The sequence below is a fragment of the Phragmites australis genome, chromosome 2, assembly GCF_958298935.1.
Source record: "Phragmites australis chromosome 2, lpPhrAust1.1, whole genome shotgun sequence".
NCBI lineage: Eukaryota > Viridiplantae > Streptophyta > Magnoliopsida > Poales > Poaceae > Phragmites > Phragmites australis.
In genome coordinates, this window is record NC_084922.1 from 11,582,257 (window position 1) to 11,602,912 (window position 20,656).

General features: G+C 44.1%; 1 protein-coding gene and 2 pseudogenes across 1 annotated transcript; 2 read left to right on the top strand and 1 right to left on the bottom strand.

The window, feature by feature from the left end:
* The first annotated feature begins 1,012 nt into the window (after nucleotides 1-1,012).
* Nucleotides 1,013-7,281, top strand: LOC133899657 (probable anion transporter 1, chloroplastic; annotated as a pseudogene).
* LOC133899686 (calmodulin-like) lies at nucleotides 3,495-4,041 on the top strand (annotated as a pseudogene).
* A 5,658-nt stretch (nucleotides 7,282-12,939) lies between the features above and the next one.
* On the bottom strand, nucleotides 12,940-19,861 carry LOC133899709 (leucine-rich repeat protein 1-like). Its single transcript, XM_062340755.1, has 6 exons — nucleotides 19,489-19,861; nucleotides 18,099-18,170; nucleotides 17,250-17,393; nucleotides 17,012-17,083; nucleotides 16,844-16,915; nucleotides 12,940-13,360 (listed from the first exon to the last, which is right to left on the bottom strand). The coding sequence occupies exons 1-6, from the start codon at nucleotides 19,704-19,706 to the stop codon at nucleotides 13,291-13,293; spliced, it is 648 nt and encodes a 215-aa protein (XP_062196739.1). The 5' UTR covers nucleotides 19,707-19,861; the 3' UTR covers nucleotides 12,940-13,290.
* Between the last annotated feature and the right edge of the window lie 795 nt (nucleotides 19,862-20,656).

Consider the following 20,656-nt stretch of genomic DNA (forward strand, 5'->3'; position numbering starts at 1 on the left):
GCGGCCTCCTGATTTTTTGTTTTTCAGCGCTGATTGTGGGCCGTTGGATAGACATCTAATGGCTCATAGCCTCTCTTCAATCTTCATTCATCTGAGACCGCTCGTCGTTGTGCTCGCTTTTTCAAACAACGCTGGCTCGCTCCCCCGCCTTTGGCTGTCTCCGGCAACGCGATCGCCGCCCCTCCCTCGCTAACCTCCCGTCAACACTGGCCCCGCCCCGGCCCTGCTCACCGGTCGTCATCTGCCACCGCGACCGATACCCCCTGTCTTGCCGCCCCGCCTACATCCTCCACCAGACTAACTTACTTCCTCGAGCACCCCTCTAAGTTCAAAGAGCGCATCGATAGCCACAAAACCCGCTCTCCTAACCCTAACACTCACCAGCGTAGCGGCACCGTCGCCTGATCGATCTTCCTGAAATTTAGCAAGCGTGTTTTTCCTTTCTATTTTAGACCATCTCCAACGGTTTCCCTTCAGGGACCAGAATCCCTTCACGACGGGATTTTCGTTCCCTTCAGCGCTCCAACAGTTTCCCTTCACGGTTCCCGTCATGACGGGATTCCCAGGGTCATTCCCTCCAGGATGGGATTCTCTCTCATTTCCCTTCACGATTCCCCTCGAAGAGAAGCTGTTGGAGATGAACGAAAATAAAAGGAATGAGAACGGAAAAGAGAATCGGGAAGGGAACAAAATGAAGAGAATATAGTTAGAGATGGTCTTAGTTCGGTCGAAGCCCAACCGAAATGTAAAATGCACTGGATAGCCCGGTACAGTAAAAGCCTGAAACGTAAATCACAGGCTTGATAGCCTTGTCTATCGGGCGATAATTTCCTGGGCTTTTCCAGTTTTCCTTGCTAAAAAAAAGTGGCCCGGGTCCAGAATGTGCAGTTGAATGTCCGGGCTCCGGTGTGTTTGGAAACGGGCCACCTGGCCGCATCGACGTCGGTGGCGTCACCCGCCACGTAGGCAGATATAACGCCCGGCTCCCGATTTGCCGAGCCGCGGACCGGCGCGCGAGAGCCATTCGTATCCCGAGGCGGGCGCGACGGCCACACCGCTTCGCATTATCGCAGTCCGCACCCGTCCCCCTCCACGGGCTCGCTCGCCGCTCCCAACCCTCGCTCCTGCTGCGGCCATGCTCCTCCGCCTGCTGCCGCTCTCCTGCCCCTCCCTCCCCGCGCCGCCGTTCCGCGCCAGCGGCCGGTCTGGCTCCGCCGGTACCCGCTCAGGGGTTCGGACTGGGGGGAGGGCGCGGAGGCGGGCGCTCCGGGGACGGACGTGCAGCCGGAGACCCCCAAACGGGGCCGCCACGGCGGTGGCGATGGCCATGAGCCGCACGCGGCTGGGAGCGGCGGGGCGCTGCTGGGTTCGGTGAGGAGGCTGCTGCTCGCCGGGGCGGCGGAGGGGGAGGAGGAGCAGGGGCGGTTCCCGAAGCGGTGGGCCATCGTCTTCCTCTGCTTCTCCGCCTTCCTCCTCTGCAACATGGACCGCGTACGTGCCTCTGCTACCCCTACTCTTCAGTCTTCAGCCTTCACATCACCTGCATGACCGCAATGCAACAAACGATCAAACCGGCCGCATGATTCCGCAGGGTGCATGCATAGTACAATAGTAGTATCGATTGGTTTGCGAGAGGTTTACATTAGGCAAATTTTACGGTATATCTAAATAACTGTGATCGTCTATCCTAGATCGTGATGGTTAGGATTAAAAAATGAGCTCTTTTATGGTGGTCCACACTACTTATAGATAAGAGGTAGTATAAATCTAATTCGACGATCCATGTAATTAGATATTTTGATAATAGTGGTAATTTTGTTAAAATTACCCACATGCTTTTGCTAATAGAAAGATCGACGCCGCAAACGTCAGATCGTTAACCCTAGCTGATGGGTAGCAAATGAACTCTCATACCGAATGCAGATTAAAATGTTAAAACGGCAATGAAATATTACTCTATTTAGAGACATATAACTGCAGTTAATTAGTTTTATGTCACGTATTTTTCTTTTCAAAATAACCCTAATACTACCATACTACTCACATATACTACTTATACTACCGATGAGAAATGAGTAGTATTCTGGCTAATCTGGACCGTTAGACTCTAAAAATATATGGCTCATATTAATTTTGAATCACTGTAAAATTTCTCTAAAAAATATGACTTATTACTCTAGAGGTAACAGGTCACCCTTATCTATAAGGAAAAATTTTGTTTCTACCCTTGTCTTCCTCCTTCCCTCTGTTCTTGCATCTCGTTCATGGAGAGGTTGCCAATGGTGGCCACCAGAACCTTCCCTCGCTCCTCTCCTTCAAGACCTACAACCCAAACGCCACCGCCTAGAGACCTGGGTTTGCCCCAACCCGTGCTCCGGCACATGGTTCGGGACCCGATGCTACAAGGGCAGGGTGGTGGGGTTCTTCCTGGACAACGCCTCGCTGGTCGGCGCCGTGGCTCCTCTCCTACTGCTCAGCCAGATCAGGGTGCTCGCCGTCAGGAACAACTCCCTGTCCGCCCTCTCCCTCCCCTGGACAACTCCATGAGCCCATGGCTGAGGCACCTGCTGGTCTCCCTCACAGTGGAAGCCTCAACGTTTCGCTGGGTGCTCTGCTCACTCTTAGAGCAGAGAAGAACGGCTTCCATGGAAGCTTGGAGGTGTTGTGCATTCCGATGCTCGGGAGCTTTAACGTACGTGTCGGGGAACAAGCTCGCCGAGGAGATGAACGGGGATGAGAAGTGATAGAAGAACAGCGCTCTGGTCTGCTTCGAGGGTGGCGAGGAGCTGCGGCTAGAGAGCCTCCTCAAGGCCTTGGCGGAGGTGCCAGAAAAGCGGTGCATTGGTCTGCTTCGAGGGCGGCGAGGAGCTGCGACTGGAGAACGTCCTCAAGGCCTCGGTGGAGGTGCTCAGAAAGGGTGTGCCCGGGAGCACGTACAAGGCGGTCCTCGAGGATAGCATCGTGGAGACCGTGAAACGCCTAAGCACGCTACAATTCCCCGCTAGCCGGAGCAAGGCCCTCAACCGCCATTAGTAACCGGATGTAGCCGGTTATTTTTTTCTAATATATTTAATTGTTTTTCCTTATAAAAATCAAAGGCTCATATCTATTTTGATCTCTTACCTCGTAAGAACATTTCTAAGAGATTTTCTAAAACTCATTTCCTTTATTTTTTTCATATAGGGAGTCCTCCTAATAATATTTTCTCTATAAATCTCTTTTATCTCCAATAAACTCTTAGTACCTTATTCCCTATATATCCTCTACTGTATCACCGACGGATAGACATCGCATGTCATCTCTCTCCTCTTCACGAGCAAACAGAGCAAGACGTTCATACCCCTATGCCGGCTACGTCCACTGCGCTCCGCTCCCTGTCCTTCCTCACAACCCCCTTTGCTAATCGAATCCTTTCGTCTCATATAACTATAATCCATCCATCATATGATATCTCCAACAGTATCAAAAGATGAATCGATTGAACTGAGAGAAGAATGGACGAGGTGGAGCTACAGCTGGCAAGGAGCAGATCGACGACTTAGTTCCGGGAGGCCTTCATCCTCTTCGACAAAGATGGCGACGGTATTGCCCTTGCATCGTTCTTGTTCATCAATAAATTGAATTGCGCGAGCGCATGCATGCAATGCGTCAACCGATTGATGCAAGAATTCACCTGTAGGGACGATCACGACCAAGGAGCTTGGGACGGTGATGTGTTCACTGGGGCAGAGCCCCAAGGAGGCAGAGCTGCAGGACATGGTCGAAGAGGTGGACGCTGACGACAACGGCACCATCAACTTCCGCCAGTTCCTCACCCTCCTCGCCCGCAAGATGCGCGACGCCAGCGCCGATGATGAGCTCCACGAGGACAGTGAGGACAACAGGGACAACCGGCGGTGGGAGCATGGGCCCAATAGGATTGGGAGTCTGAGAGAGGTTCCTTACTTTTAGCTAAGATGATGGTGTGTTTAGGGGATTAGTAAAAATAGGAATTTTGTTTGGTAAGCTGTTGGAGAGTGTTTTTTAGTCAAAATCTTTAAATTTACCTATAAGGAACAAAATAGGATATCTTTTAGAGATACTCTAAGAGGTCAAAGGTGTACCTTAACAGGGCCCTTTATATTAACATCATTTGCAGGTAAACATGAGCATTGCCATTCTGCCTATGTCCGCAGAGTTTGGTTGGAACCCACAAACTGTTGGTCTCATTCAGTCATCTTTCTTCTGGGGCTACCTCCTAACTCAGGTCAGTACGAGCAAGCCTTGCTTCATGCAGGAAATCTGCATCTAGGATCAATGACCCTGGTTTTTATTTTAATCCCATCATCATTGCAGATCGCTGGAGGAATTTGGGCAGATACTGTTGGGGGAAAGACTGTCCTTGGTTTCGGTGTGGTTTGGTGGTCAATAGCAACAGCTCTTACACCCGTCGCAGCAAAGCTTGGCTTGCCATTTCTTCTTGTTGTGCGGGCTTTCATGGGAATTGGTGAGGTAAGCCTTGATTAGCCGCAGACTTAAGTCTGTTTGGTTGGGCGTCACATATTGCCGCAACTAAGGTTAGACATGTACCAACATTGTGGCGCGCCTACCTTTGGGGCAAAATAGAATTGTTTGGTTGGTTGCCATGCCTTAGTCAAGTTATGGCAAACTTAGTATGGCCACTGTTTGGATCTCCACCACAAGGTCTGCCAGAGGTTTGGCAAAAAGTATACGGCAACTGTTTGGTATAGAATTATGGTTTAACTCTAATGTAGAGAGACCTTAACTTAACAGTTCCTTTTCTGCGATGTAATTATTTAAAATGGTCATCAGCCTTAAGTTCATAGTTCTAGAACCCTTGAGAAGTAGATTTACATGGAGCTACACACTCCTGTACTCTCACGGACTCACCACTGGGAATCCATCCCAGCCCCTACTCAATATTGAATTTTCATGCTCATGAACCCGTCTCCACTTGCCCAACTATGACAAATTTCTTTCGGTTGCTTAGTTCTGCATCTTTTGTTGTCAATATTATTTATACAGTTGTATCCGGTATTGATATAATAAACGTATAAATTCATCCCCCAGGGGGTTGCCATGCCTGCAATGAATAATATTCTTTCGAAATGGATTCCTGTATCAGAGAGGAGCAGATCACTGTCTCTTGTGTACAGTGGAATGTACCTTGGGTCAGTGACAGGACTTGCATTTTCCCCCTTTCTGGTACATAAGTTTGGTTGGCCATCAGTCTTCTATTCTTTCGGGTCTCTTGGGGCTGTTTGGTTCACGACATGGGCAAGCAAGGTATTCTTCAAGTGTTGTACTGTACATACGAAATTCTTCCAGTGTTGGGAGTATTGTCCTCTGATTTCATCATATCATCCCTGAATTTTATTGCACGTTTTTTAAGGCATATAGTTCCCCACTTGAGGACCCAGGAATCAGTGCTGCAGAAAAAAAGCTTATTACTAGTCAAACCACAGCAGGCGAGCCTGTTAAAACAATTCCGTGGAGATTAATATTATCAAAACCACCTGTTTGGGCGCTTATAGTTTCTCATTTTTGCCACAACTGGGGAACTTTCATTTTGCTCACATGGATGCCAACATACTACAACCAGGTAATGCTAAACATCAGATTTTCCACCTGAGGATCCTAAACTTTTAACATTTGTATATTAAAATTTTTCTTTGAAATAGGTTCTGAAATTCAACCTCATGGAATCTGGCCTTGTCTGTGTTCTTCCCTGGTTCACGATGGCAGTTTCTGCAAATGTTGGTGGTTGGATTGCAGACACGCTTGTCAGTAGAGGAGTATCTGTGACAACAGTTCGAAAGGTAAAGCGTTCCCTTGGCTTCTAATTAGTAAAATTGGGAGCCAGATTTTTTTCACAAATCCTGAATTTCTCTTTCCACAAGGAGCTATAGAATTGAATCACTATACATTCTCAAAGAGTGTAGTCAAGCTGTGCGAAGGCTCTATAATCAGTAGACTTTAGGGAAGTGAGAAGTCAACCTCTTTTTGTATACATCCTGTTACCTGGCAGATTTTTTTTCCCACTGCGTCACATGTATTTTCACCTCTTTTCTGATCATGCAATCAATCGGATTCTTGGGCCCAGCATTTTTTCTAACTCAACTAAGCTATGTCAACTCACCCGCCATGGCAGTGTTGTGCATGGCTTGTAGCCAGGTAATTGTCCATCTGGCTTGTTTTCTGTTGCCAATTTATTTTGGCTATTTTAAGGTCTATCGTTACATGCTAAGCATAATATGTTGGTTGTGTTCTGTTTTTCCATTCGCAGGGAACTGATGCATTCTCGCAGTCTGGTCTATACTCAAATCATCAAGACATCGGCCCTCGATACGCAGTAATCTCTTCTTCCATGTTCTATAGCCTTATGTAATTGCTACGTGAGAAGTTCTGAAACCTAGGTTGTTCTATAGCACAACCTTTAATTACGTGCAGAACTCATAGCCTTATGTAATTGCTATGCCTAGAATGCAAGAGAATCCATGAGGTGCTAAATGGTGGTTGCTTTCTCCCATCTTTCAGGGTGTACTACTTGGTCTTTCCAACACGGCTGGGGTTTTAGCTGGTGTATTTGGCACAGCAGCAACAGGATACATCTTGCAGCACGGTTTGGCCTAATCTCACTCTCTTGCATCGCATACTAGCAACCTATTTTAGAACCCACCTTGGTTGATGAATGCCATCCCCTAAAAAAATGCAGGTTCTTGGGATAATGTCTTCGAGTTATCAGTGGTGCTCTATCTGGTTGGGACTTTGGTATGGAATGTATTCTCAACCGGCGAGAAGATTATTGATTGAAGCATGTACATAGCGTGCTTATAGTTCAAGGTGACAAATCCGTCTCGGATCGACAACTTACTCCCTGGATACAATTCAAGATAACAAATGTGTTGTTGTGCAACTCAACTCTGGGAAGAGAGGCGACAGCAGACTGATAGCTATAATACATGTGATTCCCAGCACGAGAAGTATCAAAACTCCACTCAATCCAGGATGCTACTTGGCTGTGCTGGTGCCCTGGTAACGAGATGGATGAGTTGAGCGATGAACGCCAGCCGGTCACGCGACTGTATATTTTGTTGAGTATAGGTATCCTGTACAGCATAGCAGAAGAATTCAGTATTCATCATACACCGTGGTAATTTTGACTTATTATTCTTTCCACCTTATTTCTGTAACAGCTCAGCGTAGTTTAGAACATAGAGATCTGGGAAGGAGCCTTTACTAACGTTATTAACATTTTATGAATATTTATCTATTACCTTTATATATATATATATATATATATATATATATATATATATGTATATGTATATGTATATGTATATGTATATGTATATGGGTATGGGTATGGGTATGGGTATGGGTTATGGGTTATGGGTATGGGTAACATATTATTCTGGTCTATATTGGCCAATGAGGACTGACTCTATATATCGGCATCAAGTCTATTGGACAGATATCTCTCTTCCCACAATTCCAGTCTAATGTAACATAGAATCAGAGGAAGGTTTAGGGTTAGAGTTACCAAGATCCAAATTTTGTTGACGCTGTTGTCTACCGCCGTCAAGGGGCCGTTGCCCCCATTCTCTGTTGTCACGCGTGTTTTAAGGTCACCCGTCGCGGGCACATCGCACGTTCTTCAGCCGCTCATCGCGAGCATGTTCAGCCGCCCCTCATCGTCAACGACTTAGCAGCCCAAATCCGCGCCGAACCCTATCGCCAATTCGCGTCGAACTCCGCTACCCTTCGGATCTGTGCTGCGTCGGACCACACCACCCTTCAGATCCGTGCCAATTTCCGTCGCCTTCGTTGCCGGATCCCACCGCCTTTGTCACCTGTCACCGGTCGAATCTCCATATGGAGTTGGTGTGCCGGACACCGCTGTTGTCTTCATGCAACTGTGGCCGCTGCCCGACCGTTAGGCAACTCCCGTCACTGCCCGACCGTCAAGTCTTGTAGCGACACTCTTCAGGAGGCTGTCGCCGTCGAGGTTCTCTATCCTCCAGTCATTATTGCTGCAGTTGCCTCTAGTTCTTACACGCAGAGATAGAGCACATGCACGGACCTCATCTATTGCTGCTCTGCATAAAACAAGGAGGCATTCCTACTGTTGCACTACTGCATGTACTGTTCATCTGCTCCTGTTGTGCTAATGTATTGCTACTGTTCATCTGTTGCCCTTAGCATTTTCAATATGTCGCAATCCACTGTAATTGCTATTCCTATCAAACTTGATGGTCATAATTATCAAGAGTGGGTTTTCTCTATGAAAACTGTGTTGAGGGGTTATGCTTTGGCATCACATCTGACTAGTGTTCCACTTGTTGATACGTCTAAGGATGGTTCTGGTGCAACTGAAGTCAAGAAATGGCAGAATAATGACAGAAGGGTTATGGGTGCTATAGTTACTAGTATGAAGGAGTCTTTGATCATGAGTCTTGAACATCACAAGATAGCTAAGGAGATGTGGGATTATTTGCAGCGTTGATATGTTTAGAATAGTGGTGCCCTCTTGCATACTCTGATGAGAAGACGTCATGGCCTTCAGTAGAATGATCTCTCCATAGATGAGTACTACACTGCATTTGAACGTTTGATGGGACCATTGCTCTCCATGGTCCCTCATTGTATTGGAGGGTGTTCATGCTATTGTGATTAGAAGAATAAGTTCATTGAGAAGTTCCTTATATATCAATTCTTGCATGGACTATGATCATATTTTGAGTCTCTTCGTATGCAGCTGCACAACAACCCCACTACTCCATCCATTGCTGATGTATTTTCTACTTTGATTGTTGAAGAGACTCGTCTTCGTTCACTCACGTTTGCTCTAGTGTCAGTACCTCATACAACTTCTTCAATGACCAACATAGCTAGAGACAGTTCCTCAGAGGGTATTCCTTGTGAGCATTGCAAGAAGATTGTTCATCGTTCAGAGAATTGATTCTCTCGTCATCCAAAGAAGTTGGCTGAGTTTTGTGCCCATCGTGTTGCTCGAGCTCATAATATAGCTCCTTCCTAAGGCTCTGTATCCGTTGTTGCTATTCATAACAGTGATTCTCAGTCTTCGGTTCTAGATTTAGGGGCTTCCTTCTATGTCGCATCTGATAAGTCTCAGCTGGTCGCTTGTAAGCATATCACTCTTGGAGATTCTATTCAAACAAATGATGGTACATCTTGTTATATCACTCATCAGGGTGTACTTTACACTTCCTACTTTTATGTACCTGATGTTTCTTTTGTACCTTAGTTATCCATAAATCTCCTCTCTGTATGTCAAATCCTAACCAAAACTATTTTGTTGGATTTGATGCCTCATCTTGTTTTATTTAGGATCTTCGCAGCAGGAGCGTGATTGGGATTGGTCGTCACCGTAGCGGGTCTCTTGTCCTCTACTTTTTGGACACTTTGTGTCTTCCTCCTTCCACCAGCTCCACTGCTCGTGTGTCATCTATTGCATCGTCATTTGCTTCATCTTTTGCCAAGTGGCATCATCGTCTTGGTCACTTATGTTGATCGCATATGTCTACTTTGGTCCATCAGGGTCGTGCAGATCATATGTCCATTGAGTCCACTTTTCATTGTAAGGGTTACAAGCTTGGTAAAGAGCTCCAACTCCCATATTTCAGTAGTATTTCCCATTCTGCTAAACCTTTTAATCTTATTCATTCCGATGTATAGGATTCTTCACATTTTGCTTCAAAAGGTGGTCATAGCTATTATGTCATTTTTATTGATGATCATTCTCAATATACTTGAATTTATTTCATGAAACATCGTTTCTAGTTGTGTTCTATATATCAATCTTTTGCTCGTATAATCCATACTCAGTTCTCTACTACCATTAAAATCTTTCGCTCTGACTCTAGAGGAGAATATCTCTCTTCTGTTTTTCATTAGTTCCTCACCTATGGGGGTACCTTGCTCAGTTCTCATGCCCTATGGCTCATGTTCAAAATGGCATTACTGAACAAAAACATCATCATATTATACAGACTGCTCGCACACCTCTCATTGCATCTTTTGTCCCTTCTTGTTTCTAGGGAGAAACTATTTCCACAGCTTATTAACCGGCAACCGTCTTCAAAGCTTGCCGAAAAATACCCTGGTGAGGCTCTTTTTGGTACTCCTCCTAACTATGATCATCTTCGGGTTTTCGGATGTACTTGCTATGTCTAGCTTGCGTCTCGTGAGCGGAATAAGTTGTCTGCCCAGTTGGTTGAGTGTGTCTTTCTTGGATATAGCCCTGAGCATAAGGGCTATCGTTGTTATGATCCTTCCTCTCATCGCATGCGAATTTCTCGTCATGTAAACTTTGTTGAGGACCGTCCCTTCTTCTATAATCCCTCAACTCAGCCCTCATCCTCTCCCATAGAGCCCACATCCTTCCTATGTATTTCTCTTCCATCTGGTGATTATGTCCATGTTCCATCTCATATGCCTCCACCCACCTCTGCTCTGGATTCAGCTCCCCACCATATATTTCTCCTATCATCCATGTCTATACTCATCGAAACATATTTCCTTCTGATCACCTGTCCAATCCCACATCTCCAGCCAGTCTTGATGCTCCTATACAAACTGATCTTAATGTTGTTGATGAGTTTCCTACTGGTCCTCGTTATAATCTATGTGATCGTGCGACTATTGAGGCACTTGACAAGTTTGGTTTTCCCCATGCGAGTGCTGTTGTAGCTAAGTAGCCATCTACTTATCAGGAGGCATGTGGTATTCCTGAGTGACAGTTTGCTATGTCTGAGGAACTTATTGCACTTAATCGTACATGAACTTGGGATCATGTTCCCTTACCATCTCATGTTGTTCCTATCACATGTAAGTGGGTGTTTAAGATTAAGACAAAGTCAAATGGTTCAGTTGAGAGATACAAAGCTTGTCTTGTTGCTAGAGGTTTTCAACAGACCAAAGGTCGAGATTATGATGAGACATTTATTTCTATTGATCACATTAGTTCGTACCTTGATTTCAGTGGCTACTACTCGTTTCTGGACTATCTCTCAGATGGATATTAAGAATGCTTTTCTTCATGGTGATTTGCATGAGGAAGTTTATATGCAGCCACCCTCAGGTGTTGATGCTCCTTCAGATATGTCTGTCGTCTTCGATGTGCTTTATATGGCCTCAAACAAGCTCCTTCTGCTTGGTTTGAACGATTTGTTTCTGTTATACAAGCTGCTAGTTTTTCCCCTAGTGATCATGATCCTGCTTTATTTATTCATCTATATCCAAAAGGGCGTACTTTGCTTCTCCTTTATGTTGATTACAGGATATGATGTTAAGCATGTTGCTCATGTGAAGAAGAAACTCAGTGAGCAGTTTCAGATGTCTCATGTAGGCACTATTATTTACTTCTTGGGAATTGAAGTTATGATTACTGAAAAGGGTTTATATCTTTCTCAATCTAAATACATTTAGGATCTCATGGCTAGCTCTGGCATTACTGATAATCGGACAGTTGCTACACCTATGGAGCTTCATTTGCAACTTCATCCTACTGATAGTACACCCCTTGAGGACCCCTCTCGATATCATCGTATTGTGAGTAGCCTTGTTTGTCTCACTGTCACCAGACCTGATATTTCTCATGTATTTCATATTTTGAGTTAGTTTGTGAGTGATCCCACTTTTGCGCATTTTGGTCATTTGCTTCAGGTATCACGCTACTTGAGGGGAACATCATCACAGTATTTGTTCTAGTCCGCTTTAATTTTATGCTTACTTGGATTCACTTGGGCGAGTGACCCGATGGATCGTCATTCTATCACTGGTTATTGTATTCTTCTTGGCATTTCTCCTCTTACATAGAAGTCTAAGAACTAGATTGTTGTATCACGGTCTAGTATAGAGACAGAACTTCAAACTCTTGCCACTACCACTTTAGAGATTGTGTGGCTTCGCTGGTTATTGGTTGATTTTGGCGTCTCTTGTGAAGCAACCACTCCCCTTCTATGTGATAATATTGGTACTATACAAATTGCAAATGATCCTACGAAGTATGAACTCACAAGACATATTGGTGTTGATGCTTCCTTTACCTCATTATCATCAGAAAAACATTAATCTTCAGTATATGCTATCGGAGTTGCAAGTTGCAGATTTCTTTACCGGAGCACAAACTCAAGTGCATCATCGACTTCATCTATTGAACTCAGTGTTTCTGAGTCTTCTATACCACCTTGAGTTTGAGAGTGTTAAGTATACATATATGGTAACATATTATTCTGATCTATATTGGCTCATAAGGACCTACTCTATATATTGACTTCAAGTCTATTGAATGGATATCTCTCTTCCCACAATTCCAGTCAAGTAACAGTACCAAGTATCATATTTGTGAAGAGATGAAGTGTGTGTAAGTTTGACTTGAAGTACTGTTTGAGCGGTTTTACGCGTGAAATGAGCGAAATCATCAAGATTTTTGGGAAGCTTGCTGATCGCCCAGCTGAAGTTAGCGTGGAGTTGTTCGCTATTCTGTGATCACAAACCAGCCTAAACATTAACGGTGAGAAACTAGTTCTGTGGTGCATTGCTACATGCCTCTGTTGTAGGTTGAATTGCTTCTTACCATTCCAAACATCACTCGAGTTGGAAAACTACATTCGAGTCACTGACATGTGGCTCTAGGACCCACTTGTCAACCTCACAACCGAATGGTAGTTCTCAACTTGTGCACCTTTGCAATGGCAATGTTTTTTTCTTGAGAGAGGATGCAACGTCCATGAAGTTCTCTATTTCTGAGCAGGCCCAGGCCCATCGCCGCCTATCCGATAAAGTACACAGCCCACCCTACCATGTTACCCATGCTGGAGTAAACCCAAATGACATTTCAACTATCATCATTACAGCCTATGATGCTAATCCATAAAAAGAAAAGGCAGTTCTGAGGCTGAAAGCCTGAAACAATTTGACCAAAGCAGAAAATTATTGAATGATACACGAACCATGAGTGAATGAAAATGGCATTAAATATTAGTCGTTACAGTACGCGAAATCGGCACTTCGCTGGATCATCAATTCAGGAGGGTTTCCACTGACCGCTAGGTGCCTTCGATAAATACTATCTACACCAATGAGCTGCAGCCCTTTTTTCACTTGCAAGCATTCTAGAAGCCTGTAAACCTGGGCGCCCTTTTTTCACTTGCAAGCATTCCAGAAGCCTACAAGCTATCAGGCTTACTTCTTTACCAGGTACTCCAACAATGTTAATCCGCTGTCCACCTGTATCGCTCAAGTGAAGAGAGTAGCTTGACACTTTCAGCAGTTCGTGTCATATGTTGCAAGCCCTTGCAACTCTGGGCCTTCTAGTCTTGGATTATTGTCAAAGCTGCAGAGATAAGATTGGCTTACAAAAAATGCAGGCAGGTCGGCAGAATGAATTTTACATACAGATATTTGATAGTTTGACTGGAGTGGAAAGTGTCATCCTCCAGCTATCTCATGTGACAGCATTCAAGTGAGCAAGTGAAACAAGTCCAAACATGTATCCACAAGAAATCCAAAAGAAATTATAGCAACACGCGAATCGTTTAATGTCACTTAATTCTTACCCAGCATGTAAGTGAATCAAATTGATAATAACTGTATGCCTAAGTCAGATACTGCAGCATGGATGGAATAGTTCATAGAAGACAATGGTAGACTGGTAGCTAGAGCATCTCCAACCAAACCCTTACCACTTACCCTATTTTTTAGCCAAAAAACAGTTAAACAGTTCTCCAACCGATCCCTCATCTGGCTCCTCATTTTTGAGGGATCCCTACTTCGCATCCATCGATCCTCAGATTTAGGAATCGGCTGCCAGCTCCCTATCCCTCAACAACCGCTCCTTCCCGCCACTGACATCTCCTTCGCCGACCACGCCAGGTACGCGCCGCCGGCTCCTCCGCTTTGCCCTGTGCCGCCGGTTCCTCCGCTTGCCCAGGGCCACCGAACCCCTTGGCCGCCCGCGCCACCGGTCCCTTGGTCGCCCGGTCACCGACTCCAGTCCTAATAGTGCCGCTGCCCCCTAGATTTGAGCGAGAGAGGGCCGGCACAGAGGGAGGTCGGCTGGGAGAGAGGGAGGCCAGCTGGGAGAGAAGAGGCAGGCAGGCTGGGAGAGAAGAGGCAGGCTGGGAGAGAAGAGGGCGATCGACTGGGAGAGAGAGGGGGTCGACACAGAGAGGGCGGTTGGAGAGAGATGGAGGCCAATTGGGAGAGAAGAAAAGGTAGGGCCGGCCGCCTCTATGCCATGATACAATTTTGCAATGCTAGAAATTGATTAACTTTACAATTTGCAATGTTAGAAAATTAGTATCATGATACAATTTTATGTTATGCAGGTGCAGGTTACAACAATGGATGATTTTTTTTGGAATTGATGAGTGAGCAAAACATTGAAAACAATGGACCGTATTGGGTGATAGTCAATTTGTAAGCCCACCTGAGGAGCAACTGCCACATGTAGAAGCTGGTGCGTCCCAAAAAGCAAAAAAGGTCAGATCAAAAAATTTCAGTGTAAAAGAAGACAACATGTTGGTGTCGGCATGGCTAGAAGTTAGTTTAGATGCTATACAAGGGAATGAACAATCGTGTGCTACGTATTGGCAAAGAATTACTGATTATTTTCACGAGCACAAGGACTTTGCATCTGATCGTAATTCCAATTCTCTCCAGCACTGTTGATCTATCATACTAGGTGTTAACCGGTTTTGTGGATGTTATGTCCAGATTCAAAACAGGAGGCAAAAAAGGGTGACAGAGCAAGGTATAATGTTCTCTTCTTTATTTGATTATCATTTCATATGTTGGTGCAAGTCTAATAAGGCGTATTTACATGTGTAGGTCATGCATGCATGTGAATCGTATAGGTCAAAAGACCCAAAGGGCGGATCATTCGGATTGTTACATTGTTGGAATATCTTGCAGCACGAGAAAAAGTGGAAGGATGAGTGCGTCCAAAAAAACAGAAGACATCCGCCACTGGAAGTATGTCGTCCACTCCTGGGACCAACGAGAGTCATCAAGCGGATGATGGGGAGGGTCATACTTCAGAGCCCGTGGTTAGGCCAGGAGGTAGGAAGGTGGAGAAAGAGTGAAAACAATGAGGTAAAAATCATGTTTCTCCTGTAGATAATTTTTACATGGAAACATTGGAAAACATGTGGGCTAAGAAGAATAAGGCAAAAGCTTTAAAAGAGGTTGCAAAAAAAGAACGCTATGATGAGAGACTTGCACTTGAGAAGAAAAGGATTGAATTGAAGGAACAAGATTTTGCGTCAAGGAGAAGGATTGAAAATGATAAGGTGATGAATATGGATCTTAGTGGTATGAGTGAGCGACAACGACTATACTATTACGAGATTGCAGGATGAGATCATCGCTCGGCGGTTTGGCATAGGCTCGGGTTGAGCTACTTCATATATTGAACTTTAAGTATGTCGTATGAACTTTTAGTGTGTTATACCAACTCTATGTTAGTTGTATGAACTATCTATGTTAGTTGTATGAGCGATGTTGTTATGTGATGAAAAAACTGCATACATTACCATACGTTATTACAACTACATGCATACTTAAAAACATTACATAATAGGTACTAACTACATTATTACAATGTGCATACTTAATTAAAAACAGTACATGATAGGTAGCAAATATATTGGTACAGCTACATACACTACACCCCTCCATATTTTTCCCATAGGTGCTCGACTAGATCATCGCGAAGCTGTGAGTGAGTTTCCCTATTAGTAATCACTTGATGAGTTCGAAGGAACTCTTGCAATTCAAGAGCATAGGACGATGAGAAACTGTCACAACTTCTCTCATCTCATCGAAATGGTTGTCACATTCTGCATCTCGCTCATCTTCAACGATCATATTATGCATGATGATACAAGCTGTCATAATTTCGGCTAGAGAGGGAACTACAAGGGAGTGGGACTTGGTGAATGGCAACCAGGGGGCTGGTCGGGTATATGTAGAGTTGCAAAAGTAGCTGTTGGAAAAAAGTAGCCATTGAAAAAAAATAGCTGTTGTAAAAAATAGTAGCCGTTGGAAAAAAGTAGTCGTTGGGAAAAAAAGCTGTTGAAAAAAAAAAGATGTTGGTCAAAATTTGTTAGAAATATAGCCGTTAGAATTAATTTGGTAGTTACAGGAAAGCAGTAAAATATGGGTGCGAGAAATATAGGGGGTAAAATTTAGAGGACCGGTTGGAATGCATAGAGAAATAGGGGGTCAGTCTGGATAGGGAGAACACCTATATGAAGATATAGGGGGTCAAATATTGGAAACCAGTTGGAGATGCTCTTATGGATAGATCACTCTTTTTATCTAACATGTAAGAATATACAAGTAATTTAGGGCATGTTTGTTCACTACCATCGATTACCGCATCTTTGGCAAAATCGTGCCTAAGGTGTGGCAAACAAATTGCTCGCCAAACCTTAGACAAAGTTTAGTAAAGAAATTAGTCTATGACAGGTGGGGTCAAAGGCTCAAAAACTATGGCATGCCAAAACTGTGACAGCGAACCAAACAACTGCCAGAGAAAGTCTGGCAAAGTGTAACAATGAACCAAACAGGCCCTTAACAACCAAAGCAGTGTTACTACAAAAGATATATGCAACTCTCAAATCAGACAGAAACTTAGCTGAGACTCAATAAATCGATTTTTATAACTTGAGTGACATTTGTTTTGTGTTGATGGAATAGCATGGCTAATGGCCCTTGTCCTCTCATATATGCAGAACAGTAGATGCAGAAAGGCAAGAAGCAAATAAATCAGGTAATTTAATAGATGAATTGACAAGGAGTCTGTAGATCATACTTGCTCAAGGGTACATGCTCAAAAGGCCCACTAGTTGGGATTGTGCCACAAAGATCATTGTTTGAGACATCTCTGGAAGCATGCACAACAAAATGAAGTATTGTCATTAAAATTTGCAGAAAAAAACATGTAAATCAGCAAATTCATAACTGGAAGCTGAGCACTTACATCACTTTGAGGCTAGATATTTTTGTCAGTTCCCTGGGAATTGAACCACTCAAATGGTTGTCGTTAAGTCGCCTACAAAAACGAATAAAGGTGAGAGAATATATGGGTTGATTAACATGACATCGAGTGCCACAGACTGTAAAGAATACTAGAGAAGTGATGTTTGCATACTATATATTTAAAGGAAAACAGCGCAGATGCAGACTTGGTTGTGTTGAACTAAAGTATCGGTACTCACAGGAATACTAAGGATTTCAGCTTGCCAAGTTCTTTCGGTATGGTCCCTGTGATGTTGTTGTTATACAGGTCCAAGCTGATTAGGCTCTTTAGATTCCCAAGCTCAGCTGGGATAGTCCCCTGAATATTATTTTTGTAGAGTTCTCTGCGACAATTTAGAAAGATGTCAGAGCAATAATATGAATGCAAAAGTCAATCACCAGTTAATTTCGAAACAATGTTAAAAGTTTAATGGATGATCAATGCAATTATTCAGAGAATCAGAGTATTAGATGAGCTAAGCATATGCTATAAAACAACATGAAACTATTTGTGCATCATAATTCAACATCTAAAGACTCGATGATGCAAGATCAGATGGCAATAGATACTATATATAAGGAAAAATAAGCTACTATTTTGCATAATTTCCCTGACTTAAACTCACTGAGAAATTTGATTTTAAGTATGAACAATTAGAGGTGCAAACAGTTAGAGATGTGAACAGTTCATAAATAGGAATGCGAAGAGTAAACAATCAGTTCTTTTGCTTCTTTTTTTTTTGGCGAGGAATCAGTTCTTTTGCTAGTGGAAACAATGTAACTGTCTAGTATAACAGCAACAGTATATCATGTTCCGAACCCACTAGGGTCAAGGGAAGAGGCACCTTTTTTCCAATTGCACTATATTCTACTTTTCTGGTGATGCAAGAGGCCCTTTCTTTCTAATTGTTCAAAGCCTACCATAAAATCTATTTAAACGGACTTCATTAGAATCCTCTAGCACAAACCTCAGTAGGATCGCTTCAGGCCTTCACAGCTCCAAAAAAAGAAGAGAAAAGAAATAGCAAAGGATGTTTAGTCAGACTCACAGATATTGCAGGTTCTCAAGGTGCCCCAGTTCAGGAACAAGACGGCCTGACAAATTTGAGTTACCCAAATCCCTACAAGATACACAAGCGTAAGAATTATTGAACATAATGACACATCTGGAAAGAAACAGACTACAGCAAGTGTTCATGTCATTGTCATTTCATACAAACAGATACATAAAAAAAAAAAACACATGGCTGGGCACATAAAGTTTTTGGTTCGACCAGGACTCAACATTATTTGAGTGGAGAAAGTCCATAAAATGTCAATTAGGAACATAGATAAAGTTAAGACAGATCACATCAGCAGTAGCACAGCTATTCCATACAACCTTGTCTTCTCATATCAGTATTTTGCGTTACGAAGTTGTAACAAACTGCTAGCTTGAGATTGTAGAAGTAGCTGGTGCTTAACTATACATTTCTGATACACGGTGGTCAAAAATTTTTAAGACGTATTTTGACCTATAACATACTTTGCGTTGTATTCTTTATGATATGCACTTGTACAGACAGAAACAGCACAATGAAGCAACAGGTTGTTCCTATGTTTCTTATAAAGAGAAAATTAACTAATATATTGACTTTTGCAGTCATAGAAAAACAAACAAAAAAGGAAGGCTTGTACGTTTTGCTATAAACAAATAGTGTCATTCTGAAAGTTGCATTAAAAGAAACCATTTACATGAAGCAATTGCTTTCTGCAACCGAAAAGATATGATAGCTACCTTTGACCTGATTACGTAGCAGACTGCTAATCTACTTGTACAATGAAAGTGGGAGCATCTAGCAACAGCTACGCCAAAGTTGCATCAGCATAACACTACAAGCATGCCATGCACACATGATTACAGTAGAGCTTGAACCAAAATACAATGAAAGTCTTATCTAATTGAACATACTTTTGACAAGTACAGCAGAGGGCCACTTTACCATTTGACGAGCCTCTTAAGTGGTTAATATTTTAAAAAAAAATGTCACAGGAAAGGGAGGTCCAAGGCCCTCTTAGGACTCCGGGGCACACTGCCCCTGCGTGATTACATGACTAGAATGTGAGTAATATCAATCAACAGGTGACCAACAAAAAACTATTGGGTCGGTTAACGCTTAAAGCCATCACAGAACAACAATTTTGGAGCTTACCCTATTTGTCCCAAAGCTGATATTTTCATTGCGTAGCGCATATGGTATGCCAGCGCCAACATGTTGATATGCACACCTGAAATAGATCCTTACTTCCAAGTTCCAACAAACAAGCACATCACATCATACAAACCGGCACGCGCTATCGAACTCGACACTATCGCGATTCGCAAGCACGTTCAACTACGAAACCAAGGTTAATCAGAAGCAGCTGAGGGTAGTGGGGAGATGAGGAGGCGGAGCTCACACGCGGGTGACGCGGTTGTCGCGGTTGCACGTGACGTGGAACCAGGTGCAGGGGTTGACGAGCGTGGGGTCCCAGCTCTGCAGCACGCCCCGGGGGTCCGCGAGCGCGCGCCGCAGCGCGTACAGCGCATCGCCCTCGGAGTTGGACGCCGATGCCATGGAGGCCGGCGACAGCACTACCGCCGCCGCGACAACCAGCGCAGCCGCCGCCCAGGCCATCGAGCTCGCTCGCTAGCTAGGGTTTGGATTGGAAGGAGAGGTGTGGGGAAAGTGGCGAAGTGGGAGTGACTGAGTGAGGAGGAGACGACTGACGCGACTGGAGCGGGTAGAGATTCTTGTCCGCGCGGATCTTCTGCGGTGCACAGGCCGAAAACTGATCAAGGTAATAAACAAAGTTTGTATCGGCCCCGCCTACTATTGCGGTAGCGGGCCCCGCTATCACTTACAGATAGTGAGACAAATGAAGTGAGTTGTAACTTTTCAACAATAATATCATTTCGCGGGCTACAGTTACGCTTGTTAACTTATATATCAATCCTGAGGAGACGGAGCCACACGCCTATGCTCCAGATATCTAATCTAGTGCTCCACGGTTGTCGCTGTCAGCATTGTATGCGCGTCCATACTCCTGTGCCACCGTCGAAGACTATAATTATACTTGTTAAGTCACAATAATAGATTGTTAACTTATATGACGTATGACCCGTTAACTTGTGCAAAATCTAGTACTTGAATAACTTCCTAGCGTCAACCATGAGGAGCCGGTGCCACGCGCCCATGCTCTAGACCTTCAATCCAATGCTCCACGGTCGCCATCGGCCAGCATTGCACGCGCGCCAGAACTCTCGTGCCACCGTCGGAGGCTATAAGCTGTTGGATGCTACCAGGGTAAAACGGTTGTAGACCTATAGCCTGCTGGGAAGTCACTGGCCGTTGCCCGTTAGTGCTAGTGTCATGTTGCCCGCGCGGGCGCACGTCTAAGCCACCATCCAACAGCATGTCTGTCTGATACTCCAACTGCCTCGTCGATAGCTCCACTGCTCAGACCTCCAATTCCTATATTATAGGCCTACTGCTCAGCTCAACTGTAAGATCTTCCAAACAAATCAATTTTGCTTGATATTCATTATTGCATTAGTTAATTTGCCTTTACGCAACTTTAAATTTAG

Coding starts and splice junctions, on each gene's coding strand:
- LOC133899709 (XM_062340755.1), bottom strand. CDS start 19,706: ATGGCCTGGGCGGCGGCTGCGCTGGTTGTCGCGGCGGCGGTAGTGCTG. Junction 18,171..19,488: donor GACAACCGCGTCACCCGCGT/GTGAGCTCCGCC, acceptor TGTATCTTGTAG/GGATTTGGGTAACTCAAATT. Junction 17,394..18,098: donor CTTGAGAACCTGCAATATCT/GTGAGTCTGACT, acceptor AAATTGTCGCAG/AGAACTCTACAAAAATAATA.